Below are 22274 nucleotides of genomic sequence, written 5' to 3'. Positions count from 1 at the left end.
ATGCAGCACTTTGCGTGGAAGGGACGTGCAATCGGTTTTGCTGTGGGTGTGCCACAGCAACACGCATTGCATTTTGACGCTGCCTCAGATTTTTGAGTTTTTGTAAACCTGAGGCAGAACCAAAATTTAATGTCACCCCTGAGGTGGCGTTAGAGTGGCACAACCAAGAGAAATGCTTTCATTTCTCCTCGTTTTTTGCTCTTTCTATGCGTGCTGCATTGTGCATCAAACATAGAAAGGGCACATCTCCATTTAAGATTGTTTTTGTGCAGGAATGTCTTCCTTCCCCCATAGAAACAATCTCCCCCTCATCGCAGCCATCCTTTCACTATAGTGAAAGGATGGCTGCATTGGTGCCTGGCAACAAATTTAGAGCCGGCGTAGGTGGAAACACAGGGTTGCGCCTTATTCTAGGAAATACAGCACATCCCTGCGTTTTGAAAATGACGGTCCACAACGCTGCCAAATTTAGCACAGCGCCGTCTACTGTCATTTTCTATTAAATCTGGGCCTTTATGACCTGAATTGTTTTACTGGAAGAACAAATTTAGGTTTATCTATCCTACGACTATTACTAGAGATGTTGTCTGTACCACATCTGATGTGAGTTTGACTCTCCTTTACGTTAGGAATCACGTCTCGGGTTTTAAGAAAGGGGCATTTGAGCTATTTAATCGATCACATAACATTGAGAGGCCAAGACATGTTGGGGATAATTTAAACTGTTATAGTTATTTGAAATTGCTCTCTATTGCGACGCTTCTAGAACGAATAATCTATTCTGGAACCTGGTAGGATTGAAAAAATAAATTGCAGAACCAGGACTGGCTAACCTTTATATCTGCTTTCTCGATTGTTTGCACCCAGTTGACAATGGCAATAGATAATTTACACATAATTGGCCATCTTACCTTCCATAAGCCAACGATATCGTCCAATGCTGGAAGGGCCAATGGAGGCTTGATTACCTATATTTCAACCTTATTTTCTCTGTCGGTGGTTAAGAACCTCCTTGGCTCCCCTTATTATCAGGTGTTAAGGGGTCTTCGCCTCGTCATTGTGAATTTTTACAATAATTTCTTCAATGCGGAGAGAACAGTTGTGATACATTCCTTGCACAAAGATCTTGAAAGCATGGTTTCCAAGAAAGGTATGGAAACATATTCTGTGGTGTGGGTATTTTAATGCACATCTTTGCCTTTTACCACCAAGGGAAGTGTGTGGGTTTCTTGATTTAAATATAACAGGTCAAATGAATTTTAAGCATGATGAATACGGCGAGGCAATAAACAAATAATAAATTATAATGATAAATAATATTCTTATAAAGAACAATTGCTAACAAGTTTTGTGGTAACCCTACACTGTTTGGATACGATTTTACTGGCTGGGGAGAAGGGAGTGCAAGCAATTACATTCTGACAGCAAAATGTAAGTTCCTTTTTATATAATTTTAGCATTCATGTTAATTGTATTAAAGATCACAATTCCTTCGATAGTGGAATTATGATTCGCTGATCATATGGTAGATGTAGAGGTGGCAGGATGAAACAGATTCGCCGTGAGGTGGAATAGGGTAAATACTGAAGGTTTCATATCCACGCTAGTAGGATGTGAAGTCCAATCTATGTTGTAGGATGTGAAGTCCAATCCATATTTTCAAAGATATTGGTAACAGTAACAATGTTGCTACAGAGCTTTCTGGCAGTTTGCCAAGGAATGAAATGTTGGTCATAGACTGGAAGTTGTTTAAGTCTTCAGCAAAAGCCCTCGCTTTTCATTTCAGAACTGCGGTAGCTTGCCCCGTCTTTAGACAGTCAGATATGTTAGCATGTTTTGTTAATCCAGTAAAAGGTTAATGCAAGGAGTCAGTAGTTCATTAAAGTAGACACCATTGAGAAATGTGTTGAAGCTTTGGTTCTGGCATGGCCTCCTTTAAGGTTCCTCAAACTTTATTAGATTTTTATTTAGATTTTAGTATAAAGTATCAAAGGCTTTGATGGGTCATTAACCAAAATCAGGAGGGGGGAGTATACATTTATAAATTCCTCAAAGAAATTCTCACATTTCTCTTTAACGTTTTAGATTACGCCTCCTGCCATACTAATTCATTCCTTCGCACAGTTTTTCTTTATGTCTATTTGAGTCCAGCATTATTATTACAGTTTTTTTCTCTTAGCTGACTGTGACAAACCATGCGCTCTTTCTGCTATTTGCCTCACTTCTCTAGTATCCCACACCATTATTTTGCTACCTCAACCAGAACAAAAACATTTGTTTAAATTGATCTTGTGCAATCTGATCACATTCCTACTCTGCCTACATTTTGAATCTTTCTCCTAACTCAAAAGTCCATGGCCCACATTTATTAATATTTGATGTAATGCAGCACCGTGGGAGGCTGGGCTGGCTTGTAGTGGGTACCAAGGGGTAATTACAATCTGTACTAGGTCCAGTTATCCCTTATTAGTGTAGAAGAGGTGTTTCTAGCAGCTTAGGCTGATAGAAGGTAGCTATAGCAGAGCAGCTTAGGCTGAACTAGGAGACATGCAAAGCTCCTACTATACCACTGGTGTCATATGCACAATATCATAAGAAAACACAATACACAGATATACTAAAAATAAAGGTACTTTATTTTTATGACAATATGCCAAAAGTATCTCAGTGAGTACCCTAAGTATGAGATTGCCAAATATACACAAGATATATGTACACAATACCAAAAATATGCAGTAATAGCAAAAGGAAGTAATGCAAGCAATGTAAAGTTACAGTAGATTGCTATAGGAGCACATAGGTATAGGGGCAACACAAACCATATACTCCAAAAGTGGAATGCGAACCACGAATGGACCCCAAACCTATGTGAGCTTGTAGAGGGTCACTGGGACTGTAAGAAAACAGTGAGGGTTAGAAATATAGCCCACCCCAAGACCCTGAAAAGTAGGTGTAAAGTGCACCTATAACCCCCAGAGAGCACAGAAGTTGTGATAGGGGGTTTCTGCAAGGAAGACCAACACCAGCAAAGCAACCAAAGAGGATTTCCAGACCTGAATACCTGTGGAACAAGGGGACCAAGTCCAAGAGTCACAACAGTGTCGAGAGAGGGCAGATGCCCAGGAAATGCCAGCTCAGGGTGCAAAGAAGCTGCCACTGGATGGTAGAAGCTGTGGATTCTGCAAGAACGAAGAGGGCTAGAAACTTTCCCTTTGGAGGATGGATGTCCCACGTCGTGAAGAAGCTTGCAGAGGTGTTCCCACACGGAAAGACCGCAAACAAGCCGTTCTAGCTGCAAGGGTCGCGGTTAGGGTTTTTGGATGCTGCTGTGGCCCAGGAGGAACGAGGATGTCGCCACTTGGATGAGGAGACAGAGGGGGCGCCAGCAAGTCAGGGAGCCCTCACAGAAGCAGGCAGCACCCGCAGAAGTACTGGAACAGGCACTTGGAAGAGGAGTGAACCGGAGTCCACCCGAAGACACAAAAGGGAGTCCCACGACGCCGGAGGACAACCCAGAAGGTTGTGCACTGCAGGTTAGAGTGTCGGGAATGCAGGCTTGGCTGTGCACAAAGGAAATCCTGGAAGAGTGCACAAGAGCCAGAGCAGCTGCAAATCATGCGGTACCCAGCAATGCAGTCTAGCATGGGGAGGCAAGGACTTACCTCCTCCAAACTTGGACTGAAGAGTCACTGGACTGTGGGAGTCACTTGGAAAGAGTTGCTGAGTTCCAGGGACCACGCTCGTCATGCTGAGAGGGGACCCAGAGGACCGGTGATGCAGTCTTTTGTTGCCTGCGGTTGCAGGGGGAAGATTCGTTCGACCCACGGGAGATTTCTTCAGAGCTCCTGGTGCAAGAAGGAGGCAGGCTACCCCCAGGCGAGAAATCGGCAGGATCAGCGATACAAGATTGCAGTAGTCGTTTTTGCTACTTTGTTGAGGTTTGGCAGGCGTCCTGAGCAGTCAGCGGTCGATCCTTTGGCAGAAGGTGAAGAGAGAGATGCAGAGGAACTCTGGTGAGCTCTTGCATTCGGTATCTGAAGAATTCCCCAAAGCAGAGACCCTAAATAGCCAGAAAAGGAGGTTTGGCTATCTAGGAAGGAGGATAGGCTAGTAACACAGGTAAGAGCCTATCAGAAGGAGTCTCTGACGTCACCTGCTGGCCCTGGCCACTCAGAGCAGTCCAGTGTGCCAGCACACCTCTGAATCCAAGATGGCAGGGGTCTGGGGCACGCTGGAGGAGCTCTGGGCACCTCCCCTGGGAGGTGCAGGTCAGGGGAGTAGTCACTCCCCTTTCCTTTGTCCAGTTTCGCGCCAGAGCAGGGCTGAGGGATCCCTGAACCGGTGTAGACTGGCTTATGCAGAGATGGGCACCATCTGTGCCCATCAAAGCATTTCCAGAGGCTGGGGAAGGCTACTCCTCCCCAGCCCTGACACCTTTTTCCAAAGGGAGAGGGTGTAACACCCTCTCTCTGAGGAAGTCCTTTGTTCTGCCCTCCTGGGCCAAGCCTGGCTGGACCCCAGGAGGGCAGAAACCTGTCTGAGGGGTTGGCAGCAGCAGCTGCAGTGAAACCCCGGGAAAGGTAGTTTGGCAGTACCCGGGTCTGTGCTAGAGACTCGGGGGATCATGGAATTGTCTCCCCAATGCCAGAATGGCATTGGGGTGACAATTCCATGATCTTAGACATGTTACATGGCCATGTTCGGAGTTACCATTGTGACGCTATACATAGGTAGTGACCTATGTATAGTGCACGCGTGTAATGGTGTCCCCGCACTCACAAAGTCCGGGGAATTTGCCCTGAACGATGTGCGGGCACCTTGGCTAGTGCCAGGGTGCCCACACACTAAGTAACTTAGCACCCAACCTTCACCAGGTGAAGGTTAGACATATAGGTGACTTATAAGTTACTTAAGTGCAGTGGTAAATGGCTGTGAAATAACGTGGACGTTATTTCACTCAGGCTGCAGTGGCAGGCCTGTGTAAGAACTGTCAGAGCTCCCTATGGGTGGCAAAAGAAATGCTGCAGCCCATAGGGATCTCCTGGAACCCCCATACCCTGGGTACCTCAGTACCATATACTAGGGAGTTATAAGGGTGTTCCAGTATGCCAATGTGAATTGGTGAAATTGGTCACTAGCCTGTTAGTGACAATTTAGAATGCAGAGAGAGCATAACCACGGAAGTTCTGGTTAGCAGAGCCTCAGTGAGACAGTTAGTCATCACACAGGGAACACATACAGGGCACACTTATGAGCACTGGGGCCCTGGCTGGCAGGGTCCCAGTGACACATACACTAAAACAACATATATACAGTGAAATATGGGGGTAACATGCCAGGCAAGATGGTACTTTCCTACAAGCACAGCAACCAAAGTTGTTGTATCGCTTCTAAGATATTGTGCATTTTTTCTCCCCCATCTCTAGCAGTGTTGGCTGCCATGTGTCAAAGTACACACCCTTGCAACACAGGGCAATGATGTGTGTACTCTATAAAGCATAGGTATTGTACTGGAAGGGGATCTTTTCAGTACAAATCTAACTTTTATTACCCTCCCACCCAATATGTTTATTGCAAACATACTCATTATGTGTGCATCAGGGAGAAATAAGGTTTTTGTGCTCAAATCCCTGTCAAAGGTTGTTAGTAAGTAGAAATTTGCGTAGAAACCTAAGGCTGTTTGCATGGGAACGCCTGTGTAACACTCATTGAACCTCCCGTGACACAAAGTCAAGCAACGTAGCGCATAGTGCAACTTTTTGTTACTTTACAGAACTTTTCTATGCAAGTCCTAATTTGTGCATGAGGCTATACCTCACCTAAAAACTTTGCATCAGATTTGCATCACTTTAACCTGGCCCAAAGCATTATTGAATCCGTGCCCACTTGTTCAGCAACATGTTGGGCTGGAAGCAGCTCTGGTGAGAGAGGATGGTAGATCAAAAATGAATCACACATGAGCTACTCTATAGGATCCCTATACATAAAATATATATTTCTAACAATACATACATTTTCTCTTTCTTATTTGCCCCTTTCTACTTCCCCAGATAAACTTCAACTGTGTCAGTGTCAAACCACAAAAATAAGATAATTTGCATCTTCTCACTTTAACAAGAATTACTGCAAGACCAAAACAATATTCCTATATTTTCTTGACCATTTCCACATGAATGTTGGTTCTTACTTTTCTGGACACTTATCTTGCCCATCTGTTGGAGGCGGCACGCGCTGGTTGACTAACGCAAGGCCCTACCCAGGCAGAAGCTATCACTAATGTAAGGGGTGGGTGATTACACTCACTGAATAATCTGTGTTCACCTTTGGGTAGCTTGACACTGAGCAGTCAAGCTTATCACAGGGGCAATGTGTAGAGCATTGGCCCAGCACTCTTGCACAATAAATACACTGCACATCACAAAAGAGACTTCACAAATGTTTGCGAAAAAGTTTTGTATTCAACACACATTAACTAAAACGACATGTAAATCATGTACTTCTGGGCCTAAATCACATTCAGAAATATCACGAACATTACTAGGCCCAAGCGCGTAAACGACAACAGCAATATGTACACTTGGAGAAAATATACTTTCCCTCCCCACATCCACATCAGTGGCAAAACGTTGTCAGCCCAAGCCCATCCTAGCATTTATTTCAATTCAATACCACACATTTATAGGGTGCACCCTGGTTCACAATGATAGCAGCAACATGTACACACCGATAATTACAGCACTTGTAAATAGTCTTGAGGCCTAGGACGCATGGGTAAAAACCAATGGCAACCGCAATAATCTTTTGGCAAGGAAACAACGTGTATGGCCACACCGCTGTGCAGTGCAGTTGATCACAAGCAGTCACTCCCACACACTCACACCACACCGCTACACAGTGCCATAGATATCAGGCAGTGTCATATAGTATGCACTTGTACACACTCGCCCCAACACCCTAATGCAGTGCACTGATATCTGGCAGATCGGTTGTTACTGTACCCTTCTCCACCCTTCAACCAACCCCTACTAACCCACCTCCATGGGCTGGAGATGAAAAAAATCCTTCCCCGGGTACAAGGCTGATTGCGGCCAGAGTCACACTTATTCAGTGTCCAGGGGAAAGGTGGGAAAAAGAATAGCTAACAGGCTGATCAGGCAGCAGTCGACAAATGGAGGTTTGGCCCCCACTCAGGAAGTTCACTCAAACTGTGCCTTCTGGCATGGGCCCTGTTCTACGAAGCACAGGGAGAGGGTCACCTTAAGACACATGCCATTCACAATAGCGCCCAGCCAAACTGGGTACTTCAGTACATGAATCCGCTCCTGCGTGCCCACGACAATTCTGAACACACACAAAGTTACCAATTCCATACCTCCCTGGAATGAGGCACAATGTCTGGTGTGAGATGATTTGAGTTGCACCAGACAACTCTGGACACACACAGAGGTGCAAGTTCAGCAGTGCCACATGAGGTAGAATACGGCACTGCTACGGGTAAGCCCCCAACACTGAGGGTCACAACCTGCGAATAGGACACAGAATGCACTGAGCATGCAGTCAGCGTGTTGCACAGGAGAAATGTGGCACGATCGATGAAGTGGGTCATGCGGGGTCCCACAAACGATTATTCTGCTCGCCACTAACAAGATCCATATGGATGTCAAGGCCCCACAATGAAGGGCCACACTTCTTGAATGTGGGCAGTCAATCACACATAAGCTTTATTCGGCCAACCGACCATCAAAGCAATACAATACAAAACAATATAGATATAAATAAACATCATAATATCATAACAAAATTTAAAAAGAATAAAATCCATGTTTGCCCGACTTAGGACAATTTCAAATCATTGTAAATAAAAGATGCGTATGCGCCATGCCGTTACTAAAAACTTGATTACTGCATAAATTGTCACAATTGAATTATGGCTTTTTAAAATCCTCAAAGCTAAAACATATTTCCTTAAGTTAAGTGGGCAGTACTTTGGGAGCTCCCCACAAGGCAATCCAGTCTCCAGGCACAAGGCTTAGTTCCACGCACACACAGCTGCTCCCAGGTGGGATACAGCAGATGATGTGGGCACTTAGGATTACTCCTTGTGCAACCAGATTCCTCAGGTAGTGCACAGCACGCAGTCCAGTAGCTCCATTCCTGCGTTCTCTCAAGCGTATCTCTAGTTTGCTGCAGTGTGGCACCAGCAGTTATACTGTAGTGTGCCTTTGAAGATGGGGGAAGTTCAGAGGGTTCTCCTTTGAATCACAGAAGTCTCCCTTAAATTTCAGTTCCGTCTGCCATGGGGCTGGGGAAAGCAGATCTTAATCTTTAGTGGGGCCATGATCTGGCCCGAGAGGCCAAGTTCAAAAGTTCTCCCTTCAATCGATCCAGCCAGGCCCTCAAATGGCAGAGGTCTGTTGTTCCAGTTGTGTGCTCAAGGTTTATAGCTGTTACTGGGGATTGCACAGATGTGCTCCCCCAGCCTTCAGTGTGGATTAGAGTTGAATTTAAAAGGCACACAAAATAGTTTCAGATCATAGAAATTCCCACTTCCCAGATGAAGCATTTCCAAATTGTTACTGACAAAACCACCTTTACCATAGGAAGGGGTTTGTCAGGACAGATCCAATGATAGTACTCATGAAGAGGCTGCTCCGCTGAAATCCACTACTGCAGCTCGGAGTCATTGTGAACTACCCTCATGTTAACCAATGGGCAGAATATCTCTCATACGCAGTGAAAACACACATGGGTAGTCTTCATTCCCTGGGCATACGTGCCCTTGCACACACACATCCTGCATTGGCAGGCTGGACACATATTAAAGAACACCTTAGTTGGAAGTGTACACACATAGATAAGCACCACTTCGTATGATATGTGAGGAAGGCATGAGCTTCCACACTGTGTTTACAGTAGGAACGAGCCCTACGGCTACTAAGAGGTCCAAGTGTGCACACAGAGGGCTGCATTGGTAGACTGGACATATGTTTAAGAACACCAGGCATGCACACTCAGGCCTGCTATGACATACCTGAACCACTAGTGGGCACACGTACACACACTGACAAGCACCACCTCCTCACATAGGGACGAAAGCTGTGTGCACTTCCCACTAGACCTACAGTGGGTAAGTACCCAGAGCCCTAAGGCCATTGGATAGAGAATCAGCTAAACCTAGGGGAAGGGCCAAATCCCCTTCATATGAAAAACCCACGCCTGTATTGTCTGGCCATATATATGCTTGACAGGAAACTCTGGTGGGTGGCACGCTCAGTGCAACATCCCACTAGTAGCCAGTGCTGTACACGCCCTGAGAATGAGGTGTACCTTTTTAAAGGGTACTCCAGGGTACAGCACCTGAACTAATCACGTAAGCACCCCTTCCTGGTATGTGTAGGAGGGGCGCACACACTTTCCCACTGCAGTACAGTGAGAAAGTGCCCAGGGTCCTAAGGTCATGCAAAGAGAGTCAGCAAAAGTCCCAGGAGGAAAAAGCAAAAAGTTTCAGGGAAATCCCCTAAGAACGGCCATGTCCAACAGCATCCTTTTCTACATTTCTGCATTTCATATCAGATCCTTCTCTCCATAATCAACCATGCCTTTTACTAGGTTACTCCACAACTAATTCTAAGTGTTTCTTCTTCTGCTTACTTTACGCTAGTGATTGCAGATGGATCTCTCCAGGAATAATTTTTGGAGACAGGCACTTACTTTCCCTCTTCAAACTTTCACACAAATCATGAGAGAGAAAACACACAAGGGGAAAAGAAGGAGAAAGAGAACAACAGAGACACTGTGACATGGGCATAGAGCTGGATTCTACTAAAGTGAGACACGGGGGCAGGCAGCCTTAAGTGATCGATTAAAGGGGCATGAGGTGAATTTATGATTTAAGACTTTTCAGCCTTTATTATGTAATTTGACATTCAATAGCGCTAGCTGCAGGTTTTGAGCAAAACTTTGATAACAGTATTTTCAAAGGTATAAAGCTGAACCCCACACTCTAGATCTGCATCTTTGGAAATCTGTTTTGAAACCTAATTTACAATTTATTTCTCATTTCTGAAATTGTTCTATTCACAAACATCTTCACTTCTCAATCAATTCCTCCGCCATCCTTTCAACATTCTTTTAATTCTGTCAGTCGTTTAATTGCCTCTCTGTCTTTCTCCAGTCCTACACCCTTCATGATGTTTCATCAATAACTTACACTGATAAAACTTGTTTTCCATGACACAAAGATTCTAAATATCCACTAATTGTTCCCTGCATGATATATGGATATATGGATATGTTCTCTTGCCCTGAATGTCTGTGTGTCTGCCTGGTATCTAGACTTTGGAGTTTTTGCCATGGTGTGATGCTAATTTAGCATGTGTGCAGAGGTCTAGACTGGTCTTTGATTTGAATAGGTCTTGGACTAGTCAAGTAACCTAGAAGGACACACCAGGCTTGCTCTCATTTGGTGACAGTGGACTACTATCCCTGTCATAGGATTTGTACACAAAGCAGTGTTTTGAGAATTAATAGTGTGACCAGACCTTCTTATCAGAGTCAATGGAGGGAAAAGTTCTTGTAAAGTTCTGCTTCTATGTGCTTCTAATTGCTTACCCAGCTCTCAGCATTAACATCTGGAGGGGTATTAAGGGCCTGATTTAGATTTCAGCAGACAGGATATCCATCACTGTTGTGACAGAGTTTCCCATCCGCCAATATCTAAATCAGGCCCTAAATGTGCTATGTGTGTAGCAGGCATGCTACATGCATAGTGTGTGTGAGTGAGCCACAGTAGTGGGAGTCAGTGGGATCCATTCTGGATACCCCTGACCTGACCTTGCACAAGATACAAGTTAGGCCTGTGCTCCCAGACAGGGGGAGTGTATTGCTTATATTCCTGTCGATGAAGGGTTATGATCAGGACCATGGTGTGCGGGCAGAGAAGACAAGGCTCATTTAGAAATTCTATGCAGCCATTTATTAGCAAAGAGCTGCTAATTAGTCTTCCGGAAGACGGCCACTTGGTGGTTGGGAAGGAGAGGGGTTCAACTACAGATGTGTTGTGAAGAAGACTTTATGTGAGGTGAACCCCTTTTTCTTTCTCTGACTACTCCTTTAGTTGAACTGAGCCAAGTGCAGAAACCCTATACCACATTGTGGCTCCGTAGTGTGTGCTCAAGGATTGTTACAATCTTTGTTGGATCCATCTCAGGACTTCAGCTTCCCAAGTGCAGAAGAGTCAGAGCACACACACCACGAAATGCGGGCAAGTACACAAGGTAATATAAGACTACCTGTCAGAACACCATCACTCCCTGGAGTTTATGGTAAAGCCCTGAGAACTGGGCTGAACCAGCATGACCTGAGAGAACAGACTTCACCCCGGAATGCTTAGGAGACTAAAAAGACTTAAAGCATACAGTTTGGTAGAGGTTTCTCTGCCCCTGTGCTATTCCTGTTTTCTCTAAGATATAGAGGGAACCACCCATAACTAGGAAGAGAGCTTGAGGGCAGTGGATACAGCAAGGGAGAGAAGTGGCACAGAACCTACTAAGTAATGCTCAGAGACACTTGCTTGGTTTCTTCTGCTAGCAGCGTGCCATATTAAGTATCCTTGTGTAATAAAGTACTTTCTTTCTTGAAAAAGATGCGCAGTAGGTTGGACATTTACTTTATTGGATTGATGATTGATGTTTGAGCTCTGAGTCTGAGCACCCTCACACTACATCATCAGAGGCAAACGGCTCCCGTTCACTTGGCTGTGGGTCAGTCACCCCTGCTTTCCCTGTGGACCACTGAGTGGAGTTTGATAACTTTCTCCTGTTCTTCCCTATCATCTATTTTTCATTGGTATACATCAATATGTCCATCATAAATATAAAAACCTCCTGCATGCATGTGCACTATATCTCATCTACGTCCACTTACAAAGACACAGGACACCTCTTTTAAGTGGCACATTAATACTGGTGGTTATCCAGATGAATGGGAAACTGCTGCCTAAAATTCATCTGAGTGTAGTAAGACCACCACCACCACCCACTTCTAAGATTCATGCGGGCTCAAATATTGTTAAAAACAAACTACAACAGTTTTTCAACCAACTAGTATGCAGTACTGCTCAGACACCTGGCTGTTATTTCCTTCTTTAGAAATCCATTCCTTATTCCAACCACTTTGGGCCAGATGTAGCAAAAAAATATTTCGCGAGTTGCAAATTGCGAGTCACAGCGACTCGCAATTTGCAACTCGCAAAATATTATGCAGAAAGGTGTCTCAGACACCTTCTGCGACTCGCTATGGGGTCGCAAAGACCCACCTCATGAATATTAATGAGGTGGGTCGCAGTTTGCGACCCCATAGCGAGTCAAAGCACTCACAGGGATGGTGGCCTGCTGGAGACAGCAGACCACCATGTCTGTGACTGCTTTTAAATAAAGCAGTTTTTTTTTTCTTTTTGCAGCCCGTTTTCCTTAAAGGAAAAAGAGCTGCAAAACCAAAAAACTTCCGAAACCATTTAGTTTCGGTTTTTTCAGAGTAGGCAGTGGTCCATAGGACTACTGCCTGCTCAGAAAAAATATTTCTTTGGGGATTCACAAAGGGGAAGGGGTCCCATGGGGACCCCTTCCCTTTTGCAAATGTGTTACCATCCACTTCAAGTGGATGGTAACTGCGAGTTGGTTTGCGACCGCATTCGCGGTCCCAAACCAACTCAATATGGCGATGCGGTCGCTAATAGGAAGGGAACACCCCTTCCTATTTGCGAGTCGCAGCCTCAAATTGCGAGTCGTTACCGACTCGCAATTTGCGGGTGTGCATCGCGTTTGGCCTTTTGCGCATCACAAACTGCGTTTTTCGCCGTTTGCGAGGCGCAAAAGGCTTCCTACATCTGGCCCTAAATTGGTATTTCAATTATTTCCTACAATGTGAATATTTAGCCATTCTCCATAAAAATCATAACAAATATTCTCTAGGCCACTGAGTGACTCAAAACTAAAACGTGCAAGCATAAGAATCACATTGTACTAACAGATATCTATCTGCCCCCCGAGTAGCAATAAAAGAAGGAAGATGGAGTAGGTTTCTGGGTACACGTACTAGTTTTGTAAATTATGTTTTTTTTTTTGGTGCTCTTAGTGGTCATGAAAAGAAGAGTTGAGTAATGTTATTCTCTGTGCCTTGAAACAACATTCCAGCAGAGCATAAAAGTAGGCCTGGGCAGAGTTTGTGGAGTTCTGCTACGCGGAACTCCGCGAAGTGCCGAAAAAAACCACAGCGATCCGCGAGCCATGGTGTTTGGATAAGGCACACTGTTCACACTGATTTTCAGTGCAGGAGTGTCTCCCTTGCCGTAAAATCAGTGCTAATGGCATCATGTGGAGCGCCAGAGAGCGCTAACTTCTTTTTGCCCCTCAAGTAGATTTTCTACTCAAGCGGCAGCTTCCTCAACGTGAGCGGCAACTTTCTCATTGTGAGCGGTCATGGCCCACCACTCGCGTTCAAAAATCCTGCTCAGAAAACGTAACATTGTCCAGGACGAGCGAGAGAAAAAAAAAACACTCTGTGTCACTCTGCCGACGGAGCAGAATTCTTCACCTACCCCTGCATAAAAGCCACATTTTAGCAGGTTTGTCTATTCTCTGCTCTTTTCTTGATGGTAGATATCCCTTTCTCAATAGTAATGAATACATGAGCCATTAAAATGTATGTGTGAGATGTGACTGTCTCTGCCACTGTCAAAAATACCTGCGTTTGGGAGAATCTCTCCATTTCTCTGTGACCCTGCCTGACTCTGAAGACATAGGCCCTCATAATGACTTCGGAGGTCTATTCCGTAGACTGCCGAAGTCACCGCTGCCATATGACCACCAGTGTTGGTGGTCTGAAGACCGCCATATTATGACTACTGGCTGCTCTCCGCCACTATTTGGCGGGGAAGCCGCCTGCAGCCATACTGGCAGTCGGCGGTCTAGTGGAGCTTGCTCCACTGCCACATCACCACAACACCACCCGCCGTACTACAACATTGTAAACGGAGTGGTGGCATTGTGTTGGCGGGGCGCTGGCAGCGGAACAAGCGCCATGGACCCTGTTCCCTCCCGGACGACCGCCGCGACCACAAGGTAAGGTGATCATCCATCATGGGACAGGGTTTTGGGGGGTGTTGTGTGTGTTTGTGTGCATGTGTGTGCAAGTGTCTGTGTGCTTCTGTGAATGCATGTATGTGGGTGGGTGTCGTGGCCGTGTGGGTATATGTGTGTGAATGAGTGAGCGTGAATGTGTGCGTGTATGTATGTAAGTGTGGTGTGTGCGTGGATCAGGGGATGGAGGGGTAAGTACGAGGATCGGGGGACGGGGGGCTCAGTGCAGGGACCGGGGGGCTTTGCTGCTTGGGGGTGGGGGCTTCTGATGGGGCAGGGGATGGAGGCCTCCTACATGGGGGGGGGTGGGGAGTCCTGTTGTGGCGACAGGAATCAGTATTCCTGTCACCAGTACCCTTTCTGCAAGGGATTTACTGATAATACCGTGGGCGGTGTTAGGTGGGCTGCCGGATCGAAGGTGGTCAACCTTCGGCCAGGCAGCCCCACCACCCTGACGGTACAGGCAGTGAACTGGCTGTGATGCAGCCAGTTCACTGCCGTGGTCATAATTTGGCAGTTCCGACACGCTGTCGGCGGTCTGACCACCACTGCCGTAGTCGCGGGGCAGGGCAGGCAAAGTCATAATGACTACCATAGTGCCTAATCAAGACAGTGGTTACCCTTACAAGCAGCTATTCCATCTTTTCACAGGTTTTCGGTGAGCTTCTGCTTCTATGGCCTGGCAATGGACTTGGGGAACTTTGGTATCAGCACCTACCTCATCCAGATCATCTTTGGAGCAGGCGACATTCCTCCTAAGTTCATCTGCTACCTGACCATGGCTTATATCGGTCGCAAAGTGAGTCAGAGTGGAACGCTCATCATAGCTGGACTTACCATTCTGGCCAATATCTTTGTTCCTCCAGGTGAGAGACATCAATTAGTTTTGGGCTGAAAAAGTAAATGCTGACAAAGTGGCTAAGTGAAGACTTAAAAAAATAGGAAAGAATAGATGATTTGATTTTGCTACAAGCTCTGCCTAAGAGAAAGACATATTGCAGAAGCATCTATTTCTGGATCCTTTTTGATTTAAATGTCACAAAAGTTTGCTGTCCAGTCTCAATGAACACACTTGAGTGGGTGAATTTTACTTTGCAAGAAGAAATTTGCATCACATAATACAATCAAAACATTGGTTTGTCTTAAGACATATTGATTTTGAATTACTAAATTAGAGGTAGAAACATTCACTATAAGAAACCTTGTGCAGAACATTTGACAGGGGAGATTGTTTCTGCTCAAGAGTGCAATCCCTTTCTTCTTGAACTTAACATGGAGTAAAATGGTGGTGAATTATACATTGCATATAACATAATGTAAAGGGTGGGCAGTCTTTTGCAAATAAACAGGACATTTGAGGGAGGAACTCAAGAATCAGATCAGAAATAATGTCTCGCTGTATTAGAAGAACTGCAATGGCTACTATGAACCAGTTTAAATGTTTTACACAATCACCAATGCAAAAATTTGCAGCCACTAATACCATTAGCGCAGGGTGTGTACGCAATGGTTGCACTATTTGCACAAGAGTTGAAGACCTCAATGTAAGAGACAACACACTAAGGGGCATATTTCTACTGAATTTGCGTCATTTTTTGTTTACGCAAATTTGGTGCAAAACTAACTCCATATTTATATTTTGACCTTAGACCCAATTTATGTCAAAATATTGGAGTTTGCACCATTTTTTAGATGCGTGAACTTACCTTGCGTCAATGAGATGCAAGGTAGGCATTCCCATGTAAAAACTGTGCTAACCCCATAGCCCCATATTTATCCCCCATGCTAAAATGACGCACAGTGGGAGGAGGGGCTAAACAATGGTGCATAGCTTCCTTTGCACCATTATTTAATGCCTGGGTCAGACCAGGAGTTAGGGGACCTGTGGACCCATTTCAATGGTTAAACACCATTGAATGGGTACACATGATCCCTCCTCAAGCCCCAGCAACACCCCCTCCTCCCACACCAGAGGGACATTGGAGGATGGGGGACCCCATCCAAGGTAAGTAGGGTAAGTATAGGTAAGTATTTATTTTTATTGAAGTGCCATCAGGGGCCCAACTTGGGCCCCTCTGCATGGCACAGGGTGCAGTGGCCATGCCCAGGGGACACTGGTCCCCTGTGCTGGCAATTGGGGTGATGGGCATGACTCCTGTCTTTTCTAAGACAGGAGTCATGTAGTATGGATGGTTTTGCATCAGAAAATGATGCTAGGCTGGTTAGAGGCATTTTTTTTGCCTCTAACCAGCCTAACGTCATTTTTTAGTGCAAACCCCCCTTCTCCCATACCGTCACCCCCAACCTGTAACGTCATTTTTGTTTTTGCGCTTGCCCACTCTTTGCACCGGCTTGCACCATTCCATAAATATGGTTGGCGCCCAGCTGGCGCAAGCCGGTGCTAAACTTTTTGATGCAAAACTGCAATAGTGCAGTTTTGCATCAAAAAGTATAAATATGCCCCTTACAGTGTCAGTGATCCCAAGTTCTAAGGTGGAAAAGTTAACTGTTTCCACTCCCGATTTGTGGCAAGCTTTACCTTCTAAAAACATAGGAGTAACCATGTACATTGTAATCCCATTTTAGGTGCAAACAGAAGTTTGCACCTGAATTCGGACTACCTCTGAACTTGACATGGAGTCCTCAATCAACATTCTAATATTATCCTGTATAGTCACAGGTCTGCATCTTATATATGACAACAATCCTTTCTCCCAGAACTGCAGGCCCTACGCACATCTCTGGCCGTGATCGGCAAGGGCTGCCTCTCAGCATCTTTCAACTGTGTCTACATGTACACTGGAGAGCTTTACCCCACGGTGATAAGGTAGGCGTGAACCGAGCAGACAATTCTCTGCTGCTTTTGGTACTTCATGACTGACATTGTGCTGCAGGTAAAGCTTACAGGTCCAGCACCCCAGAATTTCATTGCATTAATGACGGAAGTTGATTTCCAGACTGTGGGTAAACGAGTAGAATTGGATGGAAGTGAGGAAAGGGCAAAGAAGAATGAGATTGTGCTTAGGGCAGTGGAGAAATGAGAGTGTATCATTTTGATGATTTTCAGGGATAAGAGTCCCGGAGATGGTAGCTATCCTACATTTATAATTAACAAAGTGTCATTAATGCTGTATTTGATTGAAATGGTAAGGCATAGAAAGACTTAAATGTCATGTTATCTATTATTATTTGAATAGTTCATTCTCTTATATTGGGTGGAAAGATTGTTAGGACAAATCAAAGTACTCTAAAGTATAGCACATTCATGTCTAGAAGTTACTTTTGTTTGCTCCATACGCTCAGATGGGAAACAATCTAAGTGATGTCCTCATATAATCATAGTCCCTGTTTACAGCCACTTCTGGAAATTTAACAGCAGTACTTCCTGCTGCTATAGTATGTTGAGGTGAGGATTGGATTGGCTTTTGGTGCTAAAATAAGTTGTTCAAGTTATTGTCTTCAGTTTATAATCCGAATCAAACATTTGGCTGATAGGACGATTTTCAGTGGTGCTGGTATTGACCTAAACCCCTTTCCAAATTCCAAACACGGGATTCGTGTATTGGCTGAATCTGGAAAGTGTAACAAGAGAAAGTGGACTTTAATATAGTTTAGTTCTGTGGAGGGCTTGTCCAGGGTTCCCCACCTGGGCGTGGTATGGGTGGAGGTTTGGGAAAAAGGTCACTGCATGTACTCAAAAGCTAGGGGGAAATAATACAGAGTAGACTAAAGGAAAGCTATAGTGGTGTGGGGGTCGACTTCGCGATTAAAAGAAAAGGGATACTTCACTGCTTATGCACGTATACAGTGCATTGTACACAATTACAGTGTAATTTCTATAGTCTTCTATGTTTATATATAGTTTTTAGTACCATTGGTTCATGTTTATATTCTATATTTATGGCTTTCTAATATTACATTAATACGACTTATATCAACATTGTGTGGCTGTTAATTGTTATTCTCAAAGAAACTCAAACTTAAAAAAAAGAAGAGTAATCCTGAGGTTAACTGTAGAACTCCCAATTGAGTATCATAAAGAGCATCGGAAATAACTCTGAGGTTAATCATTTTTGATGAATCTCAAAATGATTACTCATCTCGAAAAAAACAAATGGAACCAATGCCCCGGGTCCTGGGAGTAGGTAGCGAATTCAGAAGGAGAACGAACAGTACAAGGTTTGCTTGAAGTACTTGTTTCTCGAGGCGTTAGCAGCATGTTTAAGGAAAGTCAAAGTTCGATTGTAATTCAACAGAATGTGGGAAGGAATTCGTGACGGTGTTCGTTTTCATTACAGGTCGCTTGCTACACACACAACGTTCACACTTTGTATTTTGCTTCTGTCCAGGAGAAGTGAGGGAGGGTGAGATGTGAAAGGGACCATAGCACGTAGTAAAGTAGAAAAAAACATTCTACAATGTACCTTCTAAAGTGTATTGATGTTTTACAAAATAAGGCACATTCAGCCTCATAATATTGATGTCACAAGGAAATAAAGTTTGTAGGAAGGGTCAATAAAACAACTAAGATGTATTAGTTTTGATTTTGACATACATGCAAGATGTAAAGCACTTTATTTCTGCAATTTTAAGAGTTCCTTTTTGCGGTTAAAACTGATGCAATTGCACTCGGTGTTGCTTTGCTATGATGACATTAGTTGACAGATTCTGCTGTATTACAGAATGTGGATCCTTCTTGACTGATATTCTACGGAATCAATGCAGTATTTGAGCCAAAGTGTCTGTTACAAAGATTGAGGTGATAGGTGTTGAAATGTCTGTTGAAACAGCCTGTTTTTTCATCCTCATCAGATGGTGACCAACCTCTATCAGGCCCTGTAGGAAATCGCCCCATTTGCCTCTGTTTGCATGGTCATCTACAATTTTTTGCTAGATTTTGTTTCTGTGTTTTTTTGACTCTGCGCTAATCAGGCCACAGTGCATGTGGTTAAACCCCTAAAATATTTTGAAATTATTACACATTACTCGACTTCTAGAGTGACAGTGTCATCCATGACTGTAGACCTAGTACTGAAGCAAGTCTTTCCATTCTATTACTGCAATTTCGACCTGTCAAAATAACCCGTTTTGAAAGGCCACAAACCATCCTTTTAAATTTTAGCCCCCCACTTTTTACCTGGTAAATGATGTATCCTCAAAGTTGTTAGTGCCCATCACAATGAGCCTGCCAACACCAGACAAGAGTATGAATCCCTGGGGTGAGAGATTATTCTCTCTGGTATTCAGAACAAAGCACTTCCTGGGAGGAGGTGCTAAAATCCCCTCCCTCAGGAATGTGCTCTGCCCTGCTAGCGAGCTTCAAAGGACTTACCACCCTTGACACTCGACCCCCAGGCCTGCTGGTGCCCCCATTGCAGACCCCCACGTTTGGCGGGAGCAACGGCGGGAAACCAGACAAAAGACAGGAGGAGTGGTCAGTCCTGGCTTCCACCACCCATAAAGTGTTGCATGTGAGGTGACCTCTCCATATAATTTTCTTCCATCTTGCATGGAAGGAAAATAGCCAATCAGGTATAGGGAAGTGGCCTCTGCCCACAGGAAGTGGTCACTGAGTGGGAGTAGCCACCCTAAGGTAGATGACCCATTGGCTACTACTAAGTTCCCACCTAAAACACCCACTAAATACAGCATTTATTGTTCATCCCTAGACCAAGAAATCAGATTTCACAGACAAACGAAGACCAGCAATAAAGAAGACCAGAGGCTCAAGAACTGAAGTCCTGCTGCATCAAGAAAAGGCGCCAAACCCTGACTGCTGCACCCAGGACTCGACAATCACCTCTGAGGGGTAACTTGGACATCAGGCAGACTCTACAAACCCCCAGAGGACCTCCACTCTTTGAAAATTGCCAAAGATCTGCCTCCAGAGTGAAGGCATAACTCTATAATGCCAAGGAACCAAAGACCCAATGAAGGCCACTTCACTGACCGGCTGCTGACCAAGGAACCAGGAACCACAGCTAGACCAAACTTTACCTATCAGATCATGAGGACAAAATCTATCAGTGTACTAAGATTGGTGGCACTGTAACCTCCAGTGACCAGACTGTGTGATAACTCCAGGTACTGGTCACGTCACGTCAGGCACCCAGGACTGCCCATTCTGATCTGAAAAAGGACCAGGAGGAAGCCCCAGGTGAGTGACTTCAGGAACCACCTGGACCTCCCACCAGAGTGCCTCTGCTGACCTGGAAGCGACCCTCAAAGTGACCTACCTCCTGCTTTCAAGGGCACCTTTGCACACAGCTCCTGGCTCACCGATTTGCTCTGCACTCAGCATGCCCTGTGCTCTGCACTGAAGTTCCAGCTGTGCCCTAAGGGTCCCACACCCCTTACAAACTCGACAACCCAAGGTGACCCACTGGGGTTACCTTTAAGTCCTCCTGTGCAGTGCTTTTCCAAGTGGTCCCCTGCACTGGCCTGGCTCCAGCTCCATTGACTTTCTGCAGCTGCTCCTGCCGGAAATGGGAGTCACCAGAACTTTCCCAGCTGGTCCAGAGTACTCATCGATGACCTTGACATACCTGCAAGAAGAGACATTGGTAAACCCACTGCCTGATTTACTGTGAATTTTCAAAGTATTTCTACATTGGTTCATATGGTGCTTAATTAGACACAAAAAGACTAGCTTCATTAAAACTTTAAAAATTCATAACTTAAAAAGTAGTTACCCGATTATGATGATCTTGGGCTTTAACATTTTATAAAAATCTGAATTATGTTTGTGAATTGCTCTCAAGTTATTCTTTTGAGAGTGTGCCTCAATTATTGACACTGTGAGTACAACAAATGCTTTGCACTTCTCCAAGATTAGCCTAACTGCTCGACTAAGCTACTATATAAGTTAGAGCATTAGGTGGTCCAGCTTGTACCTCTATAAACAAACATGTGGTTGCCTGGTCCCCTGCGCAGTGTGCCTATCTTTGCACACAACATAGAGAGCCAGCCTCCTACATTTGGTGTATGTGCGGTGGATTAAAGACTTTGCATTTGTTGATGCCACTTTGTCAATTTTATGAGCACACAAATAACTCTCCAAATTGTCTTTAGCCTGTTGGAAAATGGGTTATTGGTAGGGCAGGTAGGTACCTACACCTAGCAACAAGCCACAAACCTCCACAAAAGTACAGTTAGGTCTCAGTAAATTAATCCCAGCTCTACCCTTGGTAGCTTGGCATCGAGCGTCAAGGCTTAACTTAGGAGACAAAGTGTAAAGCATTCAAATATCACAAAACAGTAATTAAATAAAACACAGGAAACAGTTTAAAAATCCAAAACCAATTTATAAAAATAGCTTATATTTTTATCTTTAAAATGACACAAAAACGATTAAAATCGGTTCAGGGGAACCGGAGATATGAATTTTTAAAGTATTATTATTTTCTAGCGCTTAGAAACAAAAAGCGCCAATCGGGTCATCTGGTTGCACCAGGACCGGGGCAAAGTCAAACTTTCAGGCCAACTGCGATGGAGCCCTGCTCGGCTACAGGTCGCGGGAGGCCTCGGTTAAAAAGTTACCTTCTGACTTAGTCTTTATTTTGAAGTTTTTCTTCACCGGGACGAACCTGCCAGTTGGATCCGACCTCCTGGAGCCCTTGTCCGGATACGCGAAGTCGGTTTCCTCGGTGGTGATTTTTACCTTCGGACTTAGTCGTTTTTTCGAGATGAAAATCCTTCGACCGGGGTAAACCTGGATCTTGATCCGACGTCCGTGGAGCCCTTCTCGGATACGATGGCTGGAAGGTCCCGGTCAACTTTTTACGTTCGGACTTAGTCTCTTTTTTGGATGTTTTTCTTTACCGGGACGAACCACGAAGTCAGGCCGGGTCGCGGTTGAGGCAAGCCGGCTAGAATTTCCGCGTCGGGTCGGTCACTTTATGGAGCTTTTTTTCCAAAAATTCTCCAATCTTTTCCAAACTTCTGGGGCTTCACCCAGATGTTCTTTTAAGGTTCTTTTGGGGTCCACAGCTCACCCCAAGGGTCCAGAAGTTCTGTGATGGTCCTTGGGAAGTGCGGACTTCAACTCCCAGAGTGCACCTGGCGCAAACTCCTTTTTGGCCACTGGGCAGTGGTCAGCTGGTCGCTTTTTCAGGAGTTGGTGCAGGGGACTCTGGT

At 44.9% G+C, this 22274-nt stretch overlaps 1 protein-coding gene across 2 annotated transcripts in view; it reads left to right on the top strand.

Annotated features, from left to right (window-relative positions):
* The window catches only part of LOC138260001 (solute carrier family 22 member 6-B-like), an 896476-nt gene that overhangs the window by 745944 nt on the left and 128258 nt on the right, over positions 1-22274 (top strand). For both annotated transcript variants that reach the window (XM_069208048.1, XM_069208047.1), the window contains exons 7-8: positions 14790-15004; positions 16857-16965. In XM_069208048.1, coding sequence (XP_069064149.1) covers positions 14790-15004; positions 16857-16965 — 324 coding nt within the window. The remainder of the gene's footprint in view (positions 1-14789; positions 15005-16856; positions 16966-22274) is intronic.

Source organism: Pleurodeles waltl, chromosome 9 (genome assembly GCF_031143425.1).
Source record: "Pleurodeles waltl isolate 20211129_DDA chromosome 9, aPleWal1.hap1.20221129, whole genome shotgun sequence".
NCBI classification, from domain to species: Eukaryota; Metazoa; Chordata; class Amphibia; order Caudata; family Salamandridae; genus Pleurodeles; species Pleurodeles waltl.
This window is presented reverse-complemented; position numbering and strand designations above follow the sequence as displayed.